Below are 19,445 nucleotides of genomic sequence, written 5' to 3'. Positions count from 1 at the left end.
GGACAGCCTGAGCCTCCCTGACTGTCCCACACTGGTGAATTCCTTGTAGGAGAAGAATAGGGACAAAGAACAAAACACTTCTGCATAACTCAGGCTTAATTCAATGCTTGTATTGGTCTAAAACATTCTAGAAACAAAAATCTAAAAAACATTCTGGACAATACCATGGAATCTTTTATTAGTTAGATGCAAATTTGAAGTCCAAGTATGAACCAGGAATTTTGTTAGAACATACACACCACCATTTAGTAGCTCTCTATTTATTACATATTTTCAAACTACACATGTACTGCACCAAGACTCAAGAAGGCCTGGTTCTAATTCTGGCTATGTGGCTTCCAGTGAATCACTTGATCTCTCTGAGCCCCAATTCTGGCATCCATAAAACATGGGGATTAACTAGACCGGGAGTTCCAATTTGTTTTTGCCCATAGAGCTATTTATTCAAACAGAATCTTACTTGGAATCCAACAGACAAAACAAACTAAAAGCTGACTTTCTCAGTTGTTTTGGGGAGGAAGAAGGGTCCCACGGTCCAGCCCCTCACTAACCCTCCTCATCCCCCTGGGCATCCCGAAGCCTCTCCAGGAGCCCCAGCTCAGAGTAAGGCAGTTCCAAGAAGCGCAGGTGGAAGGCCACTGCCCTGAGTTACCGAAAGATTCTGGGCTCCTCCCCACCCAGACTTGCCTGGCGCCTTTCACATAGTAGGCACTTAATAAATATTTGCGAGGAAACGAATGAAATATTATTCTGCCTTTTCGGAAACACGGATATGTAGTTTTCATTTCCTCTGCTGATTGACCTAGGTAGTTAAACTGCTAAGATGGATCCTGGGGGAAACCAAATGTTACATTTATGGAAAAGCTGCTTTTAGATACTGAAGTGGCTTCCAAGTTCACCATGGCCATAAGTTAAGGGTCTGTCAGCACTTCCATTATGAAAACCGCTTTGTGGTTTCATAACTTAGCCATAAAAGTTTGCTTCAGGCTATACTTGGGCATACAAATTGAAAAGCTTGTTTTAAGCCAAAATGTGGGAATTAGAAAACAAACAATTTATTGGTTTCAGACATAGTTTTGTACCCGTCTTAGCCAAACAAGATTTATTATGTGGGCAATTAGAGTGGACTAGGCCACTTGGCTTTTGAAAAACACAAAAAGGGGGGAAATGGCCAAATTATTTATATTTCAAAAAGGTCTCTGAACACAATTGATCATTCTTTTTGGTTATATTTTCATATATGAAAATATATCTCAATATGATGAGATCCGGAGTCTATATATATATATATATATATATACACACACACACACGCATATATATATATACACATATATATACACACATATATATAAACATATGTATACATATATATATATTCAACATTTTCTGTTAATTATATTGGAATGATAAAAAGTGCCTTTTTACTAGAAGGCAAGCAATGTAATTGAGGACACTGTCAAAGAAAGAACCTAATGCCGCTTTTGGTAAATTCTTTGAGAATGGCAAGTGATTCATTTTAATTAACAAAAATGACAATACCAGTAATAAATAAAAATTAATAAAGTAAGGAAAGGAGGCCTTATTGTACAATGTTAGAGCTGGTAGAGGCCTGAGCAGTTACCTAGTCAAATCACTGACTTTACAAGTTGAGAAACTGAGGCCCCAGTGAAGAACCTGTCTGAAGGCATCCTGCTGCTGGCTGGTAGGACAAGAACCAGGTATTCCACACCCCAGCTTGGTGATCGGCTCGTCACTACTTCCCACCAGCTGTAACCACTCAAGATTCCAGGATTCGACATTTTTCTAGACTACTATGTCCAGCAAAGCACACACAAGTGCCCCTGTTCACACAAGAATCCACCCTCCTGCACATAGGATACCAGGCATTTTGTGACTTTGATGACCTAAATCACAAGTCACATGTCATTAGCATCTTTCCTGTAAACTTGTTTTATGTCCTCTTGAGGCCAGGCACAGTTGTGAGCACCCGGGAATGGTGAGTTAGTTATCAGAGGCAGGTTACTGTGTTACAGGCTCTAATGTCACCAGGAAGAGACGCAAGCATGGAAGCAGCTTAACAATGAACAGGTCAGTCCTCTAGCTCAGGAATGTAACTGAACAAACCAGGTTATAGTTATCACATATCCGCCGATGACTCAAGCAGATCAGTTATTTATGAACTGGGTCCAGTGCTTGACAATACCCTGTTACAGTACTGAGAAACAGATGAATTTTGTTCAAGGTTTAGATCCTCCCTCTTGTATATCACTAAAGCACCTTGGATGCCCCTCTCACACCATTATATATGTCTACCTACATACCTGTCGCTCCCTCCAGACTGTACTCTGGGGCAGGAACCAAATCTCACTCCTCTCTGTGTCATAACTGTCTGGCACAGGGAAGGTACTAAGAGCATTAGTTGAATGAATGAAGGAAGGAAGGAAGGAACAAATGCATTCACTCACTGACAGGGCCCATCTCTCTCTAAATGGCTTCCCCAGGTCTCTCCTTTGCTGACCCCTCCACCCTGCACAATGCCCCTGTTCCTACAGAAACCAGTCAAGCCTCTCAGCAGCCACCACTTGGCTTTGCAGAAATATTTTTGATAGGAAGAATGCAATTCTGCTAAGAACAGCCCAGTGAAGTATTTTCTTCAGCCAAAGAGGAATTTGAATAAAAAAAAAATCAGGAAATTCCTAAATACCTGGGTAGAAGATCACAGCCCACTCCTATCTCTCTGGTTTCCACTTCGGTCTTGGCCTGGGTTTCTGTTAAATAGTCCAACCTGCTTTGTAGTTCATTATTCTGGAGATGAGAAAAAAAGGTACTTTCAGTAAGTCAAATATGTTCCCCCCCAAATATGCATGATACAATTTATATGTATTATCTGATTTTGCCCCATGACATGGGCAACTATCACAATGTATTTACAGAGCATCACTTACACAATAGTTGTTGAAGAAATAGATTGACTGAATGCATACAAATGGCTTTCTCTGCATGTACAGACATGTGCATCCAATTTTACATAAATGAAAACAAAATATTGTAATCTATGTTATAATCTGCTTTTTCAGCCACTAATTTGTTGTAGCTATCTTTCCATCTATATTAGTTTTCTTTTTATGTCAACAAACTATTTTAACTCATTAATAGTATTCCATTGTATGGATACATTATTTATTTAACTAGTCTCTTATTGATGGGCATTTAGATATTTATCACGTTTTTGCCATTATAAATAAGGTACAGCCCAACTTTTAACACCTCCTCATTAAACTATAAAATGAGCAAGTCTGTTAATTTAATTTAACAGTGGGAAATACCTCTATAACTTAATTAGTCTTTCGTAGGTGTGGAAAATTCAGAATCTCACACATATAAAGTAGAACAAGCTCCTTGGGATTAAAATTCGCATTCTGAAAAGTTTTTTTTTTTCGGGCCAGAGCCAAACATTACGTAAGTTAAAGATTAGATGCTCAGCAATTGGAGATTTGCCTCATGGGGGAAATGAAGGACAAAGAAGCAAGAGATACCGAAATGAAAATAGACAAAGAAGTTGAAGATAACTGAAATGAAAATAGACGAAGTGCTGGTGCCTGAAATCCGAAGGGCAAAAATGCCAAAAAAAAAAAAATATTCAGAAAGAAGTGAACAGTGGTTATGTCTGCGTATTGAGATTCTGGGATGCTTTTTAAAAAGTCCTTCTATATATTTTTCAGTAACGCTAGACTAAATGTTCATGAAGCAGTGATCATATCTATCTTCATGGTTGTATGCTCAAAGCATGGCATGCAGCAGATACAAGATAAATATTTGCTGAATAAATAAATTTATAAATGATTTTACAATGAGCATTTTATTTGCATAACTGGAAATGAAACCGTTTGTTCTTTTCTTCTTTAAGTTGGAGCTGAAGCTGAGGCACTATTCTAAGACACTAGGTAACACAAGAAAGTTTAAAAGTTCTATGGAGACAGAAGCTCATTTGTTTTGAAAGAAAGGATGTGGGTTAAACATTCAGTAGCTCCCGCTCTGAAAGGTTGATACCAAGGAGCAACGTATCAGTTCTTGTGAAAATCCATGTTCCGTACAATGTAAAAGTCAATGAATCCCTTCTGATAAATAAGAAATGGTGTAAAGGAAGAGAATGCTTTCCAGATTCCTTAGTAGATGACATGCTATGACAGATCGATGGGTTCTGAATCTATCACCTCATCCCCAGTATGGAAGAATGGTGCTGGCTTATTCCCGGAGAGTCATCAGCATTCACACACACACACACGCACGCACGCACGCACACACATGCAGACAGAGAGAGAGAGAGAAGGAGACAGCGAGCTTCCCCAGCAATGTCTGAACTCTCCAATTTATAAGAAAAGAGAAAGGCAGAAGACGCCTGCCTTTGCTGGATACTCCAGTAATACCATCGCCTTATCCCATCTTAGTGTAAAGACTTTAATTATAAGGATTTCACAGCATGCTGGGTCTAATACCTACAGGTAGGGGGCCTAAAAGACAAGGTTAGCAAATATGCTGCAACTGATACACAGTGAATGGAGGACAAGTGACCCCAAATCCTTTGTTCTATTTCATGGGAACTCTGTGTGTGCACAACAGACACCCATAGAAACAGAAATAAAAAATGTATACTCATGAGAATATAATGCAATCAGTAGAAAAGTTATTGTATATCTACTATATATCAGGCAGTGAAATTAGGTGAGGGAAGAGTTAGAAGTTAAAGAAATATGGCATGATTTGCAACCCTTGAGGAGCTCGGTCTTGGGGGAATACAGATAACTGAGCAGCAAATAATAGAACGACGTGCTAAGTAACATTATAGGGGGATCCACAGAATATTAAGAGGGAACTCAGAGGGGACATCTGACTCAAAATGGGGACAGCGGTGGAGTTTCTGGAGTTAGGCAAGGGAAAGAGAGTAAGAAAAAGCAAAGATGATGAGTATTCCAGAACTGTGGAAACACACTGGGTTGAGAAAAGGCACCTTATTGCATTACACAGGTGTGTAGAAGTTAGTAACAAAAGGCTATGTATGCCACTACAAGAAGTTAGAAATCAATCTTACAATAGCAAGGTCAGCACCAGAATTTATTTTAATCACCTGGCTCCCAAGTGAAAGTTGGAATGGAGGAAAATAAGACTAAAGACAGCAGGAAGACCACTGCAATTATTCAGCTAAAGAGTGGGGGCTGCACTTGCAATAGAGAGGAGTATGCACTCAACACACTGATCCTGCTGCAACTCACAGCTGTACATTCTGAATAACAGATTAGAAACAACTAATGAGATCTCTAGAGAAGTGAACAAAGACAGGCAAGTTTTGGAGATGAGGTGAAACTTGAAGCATGTGGCAAGCAGTTCTCTATATTCTCCGTGTTTTATTATTTTTCTTTTTGCTGGCAGATTTGCCCTGAGAGCAGCACAGTCATGGTGGTGGCGGTACAGATAAAGTAAAATATTAACAGAAAGATCATCTTTCTGGGGGAAGAAACCCGGAGAAGGATGCCAGGGCTACTAACAGTAGGGGAGAAGGCAAAAGAGGAGAGTCAGAGTTGGGGGAAAACACTAAATTCTTGTATACAGACTCAGTTCAAGTCTCTGGTAGACCACTGAAGCATGCATGTCTGGAGAAAACTGAAAGAAGTTTGCAGCTGATGTTTAAAGAACTGAACTGAGATCTGCCATCAGCATCACAGACAGGCAGGATGTAGTTGGGTCTGGCTAAATTCATTGCCTTTTAAAACAAGAACCCAACAAAGCACTCACAATGTCCAGCTTATAATCCAAAATTATGTGACATAAGAAGAGTCAGGAAAATAGTACCCACTCCTAAGGGAAAAGAGAATCAACAGACACTAATCCTGATGTAACTCTGATGTTGGAATTTTCAGACAAAGACTTTAATGCAGCCATCATAACAATGATCAGTGAGACAAAGAAAAATATGCTTACAATTAATGACGTAGTAAAAAAAAAATAGAAAATATAAAAAAGAACTAAATGAAAATTTTAGAAAGGAAAGTACAATACCTGAATTTTTTTTTAAAAAGTCACTAGATGGACTTAAGACTGAAGATGGTAAAGGAAAAAGTCAGTAAACTTTACAATACATTAATATAAATTATCCAATTGAGAGTAGATAACAAGACTGAAAACAATAAATGGAGCACTGTGGAACTGTGAAGCAATTTGAAAAGCCTAACATACGGGTTTTTTAGTAAAAGAAAGAGAGGAGAGGAAAACTAAAGCAGAAAATTACTGTAAAACATAATAGCTGAAAACTCCCCAAATTTAGTTAAAGACATAAATTTACAAATTCAAGAAGCTCAGTAAACCCCAAACAGGATAAATTCAAAGAGAAACACATTACAGTCAAACTTCTGAAAACACAAATGAAGAAAAATCTTGAAAGCAACCTGTTATATACAGGAGCATAATCATTTGAATTACTACAGATATTTCATTAAAAACCATGGAACCCAGAAACAAAGAGTACCAAGAGAAACAAACCGGCAACTTAGAGCTCTATATCTTTCAATAATGAAGGCGAAATAAAAACCTTACTTTCAGATAAGAAAAACTAAGAGAATGTTTTACCACCTGGCCTGCACTACACAAAATTCTAAATAAAATTTCTTCAGGCTGAGGCAAGATGACATCAGAGAGAAACTCAGACCTTCAGAAATAGAGTATATGTGAAAGAATCTAGTTTCTCTTAATTTCTTTAAAGTACATATGATTGTTAAAGCAAAAATGATAATCATGTATCATGGTTTTATAATGTATATAGCTACAATACATATAAAATTATAACCACAGGCACAGCGGTAAATGAATGTATATCATGACAAGACTTCTACATTTTAAAAGAAATGGTACAATATTATCTCTAGGTGGACAGTGAACAGCTAATGATGTATACTGCAATACCTAGAGTAACCACCAACATATTAGAGAAAAGAGATACAGCAAAAATGCCAATGGATAACTTAAAATGGTATTTTTAAAAAATTGAAATAATCCAAAAGGCAAAAAGGAAGAACAAAACAAACAAGCAAGCAAAATAAGCAAAACAAACCAGAAGGAACAAACAGAAAACAAATAATGAAATGGTAGCTCTAAATCCAATCATATAAATATAATTAAATATTAGTAAACTACATACTCCAATTAAATGGCAGAGACTATAACTATGTATAAAAAAGCAAGTCCCAACTATTTTCTATAAGAGATGTACTTTAAATACAGAGATACAAATCAGTTGAAAGTAAGTGGCTGGAATAATATATATCACGTAAACAGTAAATATAACAGGGTAAAAATGGCTACATTCATATCAGTTAAAATAGATATCAAGACAAAGAGTATTAACAAAGGTAGGGACCAACATTTCATATTGTAAAGATCAATTCATCATCAAGACATAACAAAAATGTGTATATACCTAGTAACAGAGTTTCAAAATACACAAAGTAAAAACAAAGAAAGAGACAGTCTAAAACCATGGTAAGGGATTATATATAACACCTTTCTCTCGGCAATTGATAGGACAATTACACAAAATCCAAGAAAAATGTCAGTTATCTAAACAATATTATCAACCACCTAAACCCAACTGGTATTTGTAGGATATACACAACCGCAAAATATATATTTTTTCACAAAAATTTAATTGAAACTATATGCTGAGCCATAAAGTAAGTCCCAATAAATTAAAAGTTAAAACCATACAAGCTGTGTTCTCTGACTATAAAAGTATTAAATTAGAAATAAAAATATCAACAAAAATTTCAACTATTTGGAAATTAAATAACCTGCCTCTAAATAATCCATAAATCAAAGAAAAATCTCAAGGGAAATTAGGAAATATTTTGAACTGGATGATAATAAAAGTAAAGTATATCAAAGCTTGTGGGATGCAGGTGAAGCAGAGATTAGAAGGACATTTATAGCTTTAAAGGTTTATATTAAAAAAGAAGAAAGGTCTAAAATCAATGACCTAAGTTCTACCTCAAGAAGCTAGAAAAAGAAGAGCAAAGTAATCCCGAAATAATTAGAAGGAAGGAAGTAATGAACATCAGGGCAAAAGTCAATAAAATAGAAAGCAGACACACAATGGAGAAAATCACCAAAGCCAAAAGCTATTTTAATTATTTTTTAAAATCAACAAAAATTGATAACCCACTATCTGGTTAAAGAAGAGAAAGAGAAAGAGAGACAGAGACACAGAGTGGATAAGATAGGGAGAGAAAGAGGGTACAAATAATATCAGAAATTAAAGAGACATTAAAAGTAAACAACTGGGCATCTGTGTAGAAAAAAAGAGTATTGATACCTTTGCTTCACACAAAACCCAAAAATCAACTTAAAATGGATCATCTAAATAAAAAAGTAAAAACCATAAAATTCTTAGGGGAAACCACAAGAGAAAATATTTGTGACCTTGTAGTAGGCGAATATTTCTTAGGACACAAAAGACAAAAATCATAAAATAAATAAATGGTTAATTGAAAACCAAAAATAAAAAATCTCTTCAACAGGGCCTGGCATGGTGGCTTTGGGAGTCCGACATGGGCTGATCACTTGAGCTCAGGAGTTCGAGACCAGCCCAGGCAACGTGGTGAAACCCATCTCTACTAAAAATACAAAAATTAGCCGAGCGTGGTGGCATGCACCTGCAGTGCCAGCTACTCAGGAGGCTGAGAGGTAGGCGATAACTTAAGCCCAGGATGTCAAGGCTGCATTGAGCCAAGATTGCACCACTGTACTCCAGCTTGGGTATCTGTGCAAGACCCCATTGCAAAATATATATATATATATATATATATATATATATATATATAATATATATATATATATTCAACAGACATCATTAAGAAAACAAAAAAGTAAGTCACAGGATGGGAGAAAATGTTCATAGTACATATATCTGACAAAGGACTCGAATCCAGAATATATAAAGAACTCTTCCAACTCAATAGTAAGAAAACTAAAAGCTCAATAAAATAATGGACTAAAGATTGGAACAGACACTTCAAAAGATGAAACGTATAAATGGCAAAAATCATATGAAAAGATTCTCGAAAAGAAGAAAAGATGCTCAGCATCACCAGTTGACAAGGAAATGCACATTAAAACCACATGAGACAGCACTCTATATCCCCTAGCATGGCTCAATTTATTTTCTTTTGTTTTTATTTTTATTTTGGGGCTTTCAAAGCCAGAAAACCTACTAGACAAATTCTAAAAGAGCTATAACACTGAATGGCTAAATTTAAAAGGTTGGCAATACTAGGTCTGGGTTAGGATATGGAGACACTGGTACACTCAAACTGCTGGAAAATTAAAATACTACAACCCCTTTGAAAAACTGACGGTCTCTTAAAAAGTTAAACTTATACCTCCTTTTACGACCCAGCTATTCCACTACCAGGAATTTACCCAAGAGGAACTAAAACTATCTTCACATAATGAGTTGTACTGTAATGCTCACTGCAGCTTTATTCACAATAGCCCCGAGCTGGAAACAATTCAAATGTATTTTGTCAGCTGAATGAATAAACTGCAATATATTCATACAATGGAATACCACTCTGCAACAAAAGGGAATGCATACAATTTAGATGCGCCTCAAATCATTATGCTGAGTGAAAGAAGCTGGACACAGAAGAGGGCATGCTATATGATTCCATTTCTAGAAATGGAAATCATACAGTGGATTCCCACTAAATGGAAATCTATAGTGACCAAAAGTGATAAAAAGTGACTCACCACCTACAGAAAAAAAAGATCAAGAATTGCCTAGGGATGAATGGAAAGCTGGGTTGCAAACTGAAACAGAATCTTTGGTGGGGTGATAGAAATTCTCTCTATCTTGATTGTAGTGGTTATTTCATGGGTATAAACACTGTCAAAACTCAGTGGATTATACGCTTAAACAGAAACACTTACTTATGTAAGTTAATAAATAACAGAAACTTATTTATGTAAGTTAATAAATAACTAAGTTGATAAGGTAAAAAATAAAAGATGATGAGAGCCTGAACATGGGCAGTAAGAGGAGAGTTAGAGAGTGTGGGGCAGATTTAAGAAAAGCCTTTAAAAATTAAATTAACAGATTTGATACAATAAATCAAGACTATCTCCTTCTTAGTCTTGCAGAATATGACTACAGTGGAACGACAAAGAGTAGCCTCAGACTGCTGCCTGGACTGTGCTACAAAAAAGATTGCTTCTGGGATTGAGAAGCAAATTCTATGGTTTTCCTGCTTTCAAACACCACCCCCTTGTGTTTATATGTGTAACGAATACCAACCCAATGGCTTGGGAGGCACATGTGCCTTTCACGAAGGGAGAAAATGTGCAGCACCTCTGGACATTTTTTGGAAATTATGTCACGAATGTTTGGCGGCCACCTCCCCCACCATTTCCCTTAGGCCCAGGGGTGTGGGCAGCTCGGGGGCTGTAGCACATACACTGAATGTGTGTTCCATAAAATGCATGTGGGGAGCCGGGTGCCTGGTGCTGCCGCTCCAACATTACACAGAAAAATTAATAATAGTCGCAAGAATGCATAACAGACACACTGAGAGGCTCAGGTGCTACACAACACACATTAAATGCAGGATGGACAAAACCAAGACATTTGACTCCTTTCCTCTGACTTTTGAATTGAGCTGTAAGTGTAGTATATCTGACAGAGAAAAGTGTAACGAAATCTGTTCAGAGTTTCAGAAAGCTTATGAAGATAAATGCTTACAATGTTATTTTAAGAACATTTTCTATATTGGAAATGGAGAATATTTCTTCTTCTCCAGAAGTTGAGCTAATAAAAAAATTGTTTGAAAAAAAGAAAAAGAAAAAAGAATGGGCATATTTTTGTTATCAGGAAGATTTTCTTTTTCACCTTTATTTTAGAATCAGAGGGCACATGTGCAGGTTGGTGACAAAGGTATATTGTGGGATGCTGAGGTGTGGGGTATGACTGAGCCCATCACCCAGGTAATAAGCATAGTACCTAGTAGGTAGTTTTTCAGACCTTTTCCCCCTCCCTTTTTCCTGTATCTAGTAATCCCCAGTGTTTACCGTTCCCATGTTTATGTCCACTGAACACCGCATGTTCTCACTTATCAGCGGGATCAGGAAGATTTTAAATTGGTTAATGAAAATGTAGTCTGACAGGGCCAGGCTAGAGCAAGCTTTTAGGAGTCTGCTGTGTCATTTGGATTTGGGGCAGAGGGAGGAGGGAGTTCAAAATCTAATGAGTTTAAGCCCAGGTAAGCACAAATGATGAATCCAGGGACTAAAATAATCCATATTCTCTGTTTTAAAAGAAAAGAAGAAGGGTTCTAGAGTGTCAGCCGTGACCTAGGAAAGGGCCTGTCCTTTTCTCCGAGCCCAGGATCAGGTAGAGGGTGTTCCCTTAACTGTTTGTCTAGGATCCTAATATGATTTCAACATTTCAACAAAGTTTTCAAACATTAAAAATGGTAATAATCTCTGAGTTGATCTAAGCCTTCTCCCTTTTTTAAAGATGAAGTAACTGAGTCCAGGTTGTTGGTGGCATGATTTGCCCAAGATCATGCACAGATAATGGCAGAATGTGAGTCAGAACCGAAGTCTCCAAAAGGTTGAGTAATTAAGAAAGAATTAACATTTGTCCATCTTTTGCACTGTGCCAAGCACAATTCTAAGTGTTTTGTATCTATTATTTAATCATAAAAAATTTCTTTAAAGTGGGAGGGATTATCCCTATTTCACAAATGCTGAAACTGATGCTCAGAGGGGTAGAATTACCTGCCCAGAGTTACTCTGCTTGTAAGCAGAGGTGTCAGGGTAAAAACGCAAAGCCCTTAGGTATAACTGCAGAGTTATATAACACTAATGGTGCATTAGTAAATTTTTGACAATAAAATCCCTAGGTTAAAAAGCTCTGATTGTGACATATGTCAATTTCTGTGGTGTAAAGACCTCCTCCATAGCTAATTGCAAGCGACCAACATAACATCCCCAAATGGAGACCTGAGAAGTGATGCATGTCTTCCACTTTCATTAACCAGTATGAAGCAGCTCCAGCACAGTGCTGGATATGTCATGCAGTCCTGAACCCGTAGCTCAAGAAGGAGAACAGCTAAAGTATTCTTGGGGAACAGCTAGTAACTGGACTAACTGAGGACATGTGTAAGAGCCAAGGCTCTTCAATCTGAAACTAAGGGTTGCCTCTTTAAAACCAACAGCATTGTGGCTAAGAGGAGCACAGGCATGATCAATAAATCCCCAAATACTGCGTGGGCATGGAGCCAGAACCAATAATAGGAGTAGTGACATCATACAAGACCATCAGCTTATGACACTTAAACTCTAAGACTTGATATGAACCCCAAACTCCTATGAATTCTGCAAATATCGAGGCCAACTGCTAAAAGAAGCTGAAATATTGCCAGCCTATAAGACTCACGTCCAGCCTCACCCTCCCAGGATGAACCTTTCAGGTTGCTGCAGGCAAAGGACTTCTGGGCCCTATGGCCTGTTAGTAGGACCTGGCTTGTCCAAGCCCTGCTCATGTTCACCTAAAGGTGAAATTCTCTTTGTTAAATTATCACACAGCTGAGTTTGATGACAGTCTCCAACTTTGAGGATGAGCAAAAGAGAAAGAGTGATTCATTATGGGACATAGCTATAAATCTAAAATATTTATCAATGACAATAAAAGAGTCCCTGGGACCCAGGCAATTAAAGAAACAGTAACACATATGGCATTTACCATGAGCCAGGTACTTTTCTAATCACTTAAGTATTAACATATTTAATCATCATAACAACTCTATGGAGAGGATGCCACTTCACAGAGAGAGTTCCTATTTACCAATAAGCCAACTAAGGCATAGGATAGTTAATTAACTTGCTCAATATCACATCACTACTAAGTGGCAGAGCTGAGATTTGTACTCAGGTAGTCTGAGTCGGGAGTCTGCAATTGCACTCTTAACAAATGTAGCTACTTATTAGTAAGATGGGGAGCTACCAGATTTATCTACCAAAACTTTTGTGGTTTCTTTTAGGAGGTATTAATTAGATATCTATTTAAAAGTTTGCTGTTATGTTAGAAAGAATAACTAAAGAACATGTAAGTTAGGTCACCCCAGGACTTCAGGGCCTGGAGAAGGACTGCTCAGCATCCGTGCCGTAGAGCAATCAGGTGGAGAGTTGGGCAGCAACGTGTCAGCATTAGCGATCATCCACAATTAGCAAGGAACAACATCGGCAGAGTGTGTGTAAATGATCAGCTAGTCTGAGAGCCGAAGAGGAAAACCAAGTATTTGAATGTCACCTCTGATTTCCTAGGAGAGGAGATCTCTACATGGCCTAGCTATGTATGATGAAATACTGATAAAGAATGCATATGTTTTTAATAGTGCTAAAGACAGTGGTAAGGAGTCCTGTGTTTGAATCACCTTGGAAGAAGCCACTGAGGGTCCTGTGACCCAACCAAGAACCTATGTAACCCACATCCTCTAATCTTAGCAATTTAGAGAAGGTATCCTTTCTCTTTTGGATCTCAAAGATGACTGCACCTGTCTGAAAGGTGTCAAAATGATGTTAGCCCTAAGAAAATATTGAAAGAAGTAAAACAATGGCCTCAGGAAGGTTTGAAAAAAAAAAAACAAGAACAGAAACAATGACAAAATAAATTAAAACCCATGATATTTAGTATTTTAGAATAGGTTTAAGTCTAAATGTATTATGAAATCTTGTTATTATGCAACTTTTTTGGTATATATTGTCTGCTGTTTAAGGTGGATGTGTGAAGTGGCCAAAAGCAATTAGTCATAATAAATTTGTATTGGAATTTAAATAGTTTCAGGGAATTTAATCAATCAAATTGATAATCATTATTGATATGCTCAAAAAAACTGGTTTTCAAAGTCTTGCTTATTAGATAGACATAGCTGACATTGCCACCCACCCCCCTACATCCTCTGGGCATTCCTATTTCCTAACAGGCCACTGGTGATTCTTCATCTGGGGGCTTCCTTTGACCACCAGAGTCTAACTGGCTCTGCCGAAGGCAGGCTAGAACTGCCACAACCCCCCAGAGCAGGCCTCAGCTAATGACTGATGGGAGTTAGTGGATAAATGCCCCAGCTTTCTGGCCTTTCAGTAAGGAAAGCTCAGGGCCACTTCCACACCATCTCCCAGAGATCCCCAGCAGGAGTGAGCCTCAGCTGTCCTCAGGGCAACCTCCTTGATATGGCACCGCTATTGGCTCTCTTCCCTTCCCTGTCTCATTTTCCCCATTCCCCTAGTGGGGCTTCCTGAGATCACCTCCCAGATAAACTATCTGGACTCCACATTTCAAGGTCTGGAGCAACCCAAACTAAGGTAAGACATGAGTTTAATACACTGAGCATAAACCAACATAGCTATTTCTAAGATTACTCCCCATGTGCAATATTCCCTTGGACATTTAAGAATCTACCAGTAGGAGAGCTTGCTTTAGCAGCACAGCCAGAGGTGGGGGTGGGGGGCACCGTCTTGGGGGACCTTCTGCCTCTCCTGTCGGTCTGTCTTTCCTCTCTCCTGTGACTGCCTTCTCTTTGGACACATGGGCTTCCATTAGGGCACGCATTTTCTGACTCTTACTGGGGAAGGTGTACTTCCTCCCACAGGGAGCTGCAATTTCAGAAAGGAATCTTAGAAACAGAAATATTCATTCACAAGGCTGGCACTGAGCCAATGACTGTGGAGGGGAAGACAGGAGTGGAAATGGGGAAAATACCCATTTACTCAGCTTCAAAAGACAGAGACTCTTGGGCGTTGAATCTGGTGCCAGGCCCCTGTGGGCCATGAGGGACTTCTGGTTATGACTGCTGTAAGGCAACCCCTCAAAAACAGAGTAGATGAAGGCTCAGCTCACCACCCACTCAAACATGGTGGTTCAGAGCTCAGGATCTGGATCCGGGCGTACCCATCTCTACTGTAACCTTGGGCAGACTTCCTAATATCCCCGAACCTCAGTTTCCCTATCTATAAAAGGGGGAAAATATCATCTAACTCAGAGGGTGTCCCTTTTAATAAAGAGAGAACAACAATAATACGTTTAAAATTATTGAGTGCTTAGTACATGCCAGGCACCTTCTATACATTCTCATTTCACTGTCACCCACACATAGCACAGTTATGATCCCTCCTTTATAATGATAAGAAACTTCCCCCACATCACCCAGCTGATAAGAAGCAGATCCAGGATTCACACTTGGGTAAGTTGGATTCCACTCTTAACTTCTGTGTTACACAGAACATATCCAAAGTAACTAACAGTGCCCAACACACAGCAGGGCTTAATCAAAGTTTTCTCTTCTCTTTCTTCTTACTTTATCATTGTCTGCTGGGCTCTCTCACTGGGGAAGGACTATAACGAGGAACACAGACAAGGACAGGTGCTTGGCAAACCAGCTTTTCAGGAAGTCTCAAAAGGCAAAGGCTCAATGCCAAGCTCTTAATAAAGAACCTTTAGAGCAAATAGATTTTGACTTCTCCTTGTAAGGTTCTTCCAACCCCATAATTTTCTTCTTTGGAACCTATACAAAATCCCCAAATGACTTTCAAAAAGCCAGAAAGTCAAGAATACTAAGCATCTGAAAGTCCCTTTTAGGTAAAATTAAGTCCCCTCTAACACATCTTCACTCGCTGTGATAGGAGAGCACTGGATTTAGGAGTCTTTCAGCCTGGCTCTGACATTTATTAAGCTGGGCAACCTTGAGCAAAACCACCTGTCTTCTCTGTGCCTCTGTTTTCTCATGTATTAATACAGAGATAATAATCTTAGTCTTGCCTTTCTTAAAGTTGCAGAGAGAATAAGGTAAGGAATGTATATGAACATATCTCACAAATTATAAAGCACTGGACAAATGCGGGGAATTATCAGTGCTAATCAACAGCTTATCAGGCTTGCTACGATGATTCTTTAATAAGAAAAACTACAGCCAAAAATCAGAAGTCAGCAGCAACTGGAATGAGGGGAGTCCGATGGTAAAGGAAAAACAGCTGTCAGAACCTCATTTTCAAGGCTGGCACTTAACCCTCAATCAATTTTATAAGGCTGGGAAATAGCCATATTTTTAATTAAGTGTCGGTGGTAGGCTTAGCGACATAAAATTTAATGGTAGGGAAGACACCAACTTAAAGAAACACAGATCCTTACCTCTCCTTCTAAGAAAGATATCTTTTCTAAAAGCTGCAGTATTAAGAGCTGTTTCTGTTGCAACTTTTTCTTTAATGATTCAATCTAGAAAGAAAGGGATGGAAAATTGTTAATCAAAAATGTACAATTGTGTATGTACAGGTTTATCAACTGGAATAGATGCCCTTGGTTTTCCTTTATTTTTATTTCTATTTCTATTTTTCCTCATTTCCAGTGGGGCTGGATGGTTTTCATTGAAACAGCCTGCATACTGATTCTCTGTGTTTCGTGGAACAGTATTAACGCGAGACGCTCCATGACAGGTGGATTGTGTGAACAGGTGAGCTTGGGGCAGCAGACATGATTCTGGAGTCACAGCTCCTCAGCTTTGATTAATCCAACATTTCCACACTGATTTTGCTGTGTAACCCTTTAAAACAGCCAGAAGATCTTCCAGAGAACATGCTTTGGGAAATGTAGATACAACTCTCCAAAAAATGATTATTCAGCTTGAATTTGCAGGGCAGCCTGCATTTCAAACATTTGGCTGTGTTATTCAATACATTCACATTTGTTCAACCAAGTGTCAAAAGTTGGTTTGAAAAAAGGATCATTAGAAGTCTCATTAAAAGTGTTGAAATTCAGAGGACTGAAGACTCATGTGGCCCAGAGTAAGCAAGAAAGGCTTCCTAAAAAGACCCATCTTTGTTTTTATAATATATTCTATCTTAGACTACTCTTAGTTTTCCAATCATACATCATGTCTCCCTAGACAAACCATAGCTTCCCTGAAGGCAGGAACCAGAGTACTCTGTACCAGGCCATGTTATGCATAATAGTGGGAACAGTATGTAGGATCATTAACAACACATTAACTTTCCAAAAATCCTGTGTATTAAATTTGTGTGCTCAAAAAATTATTTCAAAAAATCACTCTCAGGCCGAGCACAGTAGTTCACTCCTATGATCCCAGCACTTTGGGAGGCCAAGGGAGGAGGACTGCTTGAGCCTAGGAGTTCAAGACCAGCCTGGGCAACACAGTGAGACCCTGCCTCACTGTGGTGAGGCACAGAATTAGCTGGGTGTGGTGGTGTGTCCCTGTAGTCCCAGCTACTTGGGAGGCTGAGGTGGGAGGATTGCTTGAGCCCAGGAGGTCAAGGTGGAAGTCAGCTATGATGGTGCCACTGCACCCTAGCCTGGGTGACAAAGTGAGACCCTGTCTGAAAACAAAACAAATTTTAAAATCCTTCTCATGCAAAATGACACCATTCCTATGGAAGCGAATATAGCAGTATCTAGAAAAAGTACATATGCATTAACCCTTTGACTCAGCAATTCCATTTTTAGGACTACATCCCAAAGATACACTGGCCAAAATATGAAATGATATGAGCAAAGGATATTTGTTATTTTAGGAAACACAAAACAGAACTCCATCAATAAGCGACTGGTTAAACCATGGTATGATGGAGGTCTGTGTAACCTTCCAAAAAATGCAGATCTCAAAAACACTGATGAAGTGTATGGCAAGGTAGACAGTATACTCGCTTTGATGTAAAACAGGTGGGGACACATGAATGCATATGTATTTGCAAAAGAAACACTGCAAAGACAAAATGAACCCTAATTATTAATAAATAGCTACCAATAGGGAAAGGGAAGAACTTAGGTGAAGGAGACAGGATAACATAAGTTATTACATAGGTTTATGTAATAAACATAAGCCTTGTTCCATGGGTTTAACTTTGAAAGCATATTTTATAGATTCAAAAAATAAAATGAAGCCAAAAAGAAAAAAAGTGAACCCTAAAATCTGAGAACAAACTGAATTGAAGAAACGATGTATATCAAATTGGTGAGAAGTATTAATCCAAGTGTTGTTAGAATACAGTAATTTGACTCAATATTCTTAGTGGATTATTAAAGATAAATAGGGCTGCAAAGTAATCTCTCATTCACTGAGAAGACTGTTAGTAGTAACACTGAAGTTATTTTGAAACCGTTTGATATATATTGTAGTATCATCATGTTTGGAACCAAGATTTTTACTGTAAGAGAAAGCAATACAAGTATGAAATCAAAGAAGTAAACAAAATTTTGTTCAATTTAAAATGACAATATCAGTATGAATTCATAATTTTTATTTTCTTTTGTAAAATATGTATCTCTACTCTATCTACTGAGAAAACTTGGAAACAATAAGAACATAATATGTGCAAATTGTGGTCTCTAAATAGCATTCCCCACTAAAAAAACACAGGACATCTTGGTGGAACGGCTCATTTCAGGGGACAAAAAAATAAACTAGATGAACCTGAGATACCTTGTTATGCCTGAAAACAAGGACATGAGGTGTCTCCCCTTGGGCCAAGGATGGAACATTTGATGTTCATTCTGAACATCAAAAATAATAATGAGTGTAATTGAGTAAAACACATGAAATATAAAGATATTAAAGAACATGAGTATTATATTTCTTTAGAAAAAAACAGTAACAGCTCACTGGACTCCAATGGATGTAAAAAAGGCATCAACTCCTTACTTGGAAAGGAGTTTGGAGGAAAAAATAAAGCATCTGTCTTGCCTTCTTTGTTCAAACTGCATTTTGAGACTCTAAAAAGCCCTAGTTTTACTTGACAGAATAATTCCAGTTAATCAATGGCCAAGGAATGACAGAATTAGAAAATCACAATTTTGCAATTTCTATGAAATAATGGCTTCAAGCATCCATCATCAGTAGATTAAACCATGATGGTAAAAGCTGATGAAAAAACATTCAATCATGTTTTGGGTTGTCACCACTTGACTCCATTATCAGCCTTGGCATCACCCAAGGTGGAATAACCAGGCATTATACACCCCAGAAGTGATACACGATGAAACACACAGCATCACCCATGAAGTGTTCTTGCCTTTCCGAAAAGTTGAAACTTGATCTAGTCAAGCTTCTAGAGCTAACACGGACACAAAAAGTCGAATACAGAATGTGAACATTTTTACAAGACAACTGACTCAGTTCTTAGGTAGGAATAAAAGTAGTCGGGAGAGATGGGGGCAGCAATGCTCTAGATTAGGAGACTTTAGAAACATAACTAAATGTAAACACAGTGTATGCTGATTGGAACAAAGCATCAGAAGAAAAGACACTTTGGAAAATGTTATTGCAGGTTGGTATTAAATAATAGCAAGGAATTATCATTAATTTTGTTAGGTGTGATGATAGTGTTATAATTAT

The 19,445-nt window shown here is 38.1% G+C and overlaps 1 protein-coding gene and 1 pseudogene across 1 annotated transcript in view; both read right to left on the bottom strand.

The window, feature by feature from the left end:
- The window catches only part of MYZAP (myocardial zonula adherens protein), a 93,513-nt gene that overhangs the window by 7,606 nt on the left and 66,462 nt on the right, over nucleotides 1-19,445 (bottom strand). The window contains exons 11-12 of the mRNA XM_008953212.4: nucleotides 16,232-16,315; nucleotides 2,708-2,808 (exon numbers count right to left, since the gene is read on the bottom strand). Coding sequence (XP_008951460.1) covers nucleotides 2,708-2,808; nucleotides 16,232-16,315 — 185 coding nt within the window. The remainder of the gene's footprint in view (nucleotides 1-2,707; nucleotides 2,809-16,231; nucleotides 16,316-19,445) is intronic.
- On the bottom strand, nucleotides 9,234-9,290 carry LOC112437227 (U7 small nuclear RNA; annotated as a pseudogene).

This window comes from Pan paniscus, chromosome 16 (genome assembly GCF_029289425.2).
Source record: "Pan paniscus chromosome 16, NHGRI_mPanPan1-v2.0_pri, whole genome shotgun sequence".
Classification (NCBI taxonomy): domain Eukaryota; kingdom Metazoa; phylum Chordata; class Mammalia; order Primates; family Hominidae; genus Pan; species Pan paniscus.
This window is presented reverse-complemented; position numbering and strand designations above follow the sequence as displayed.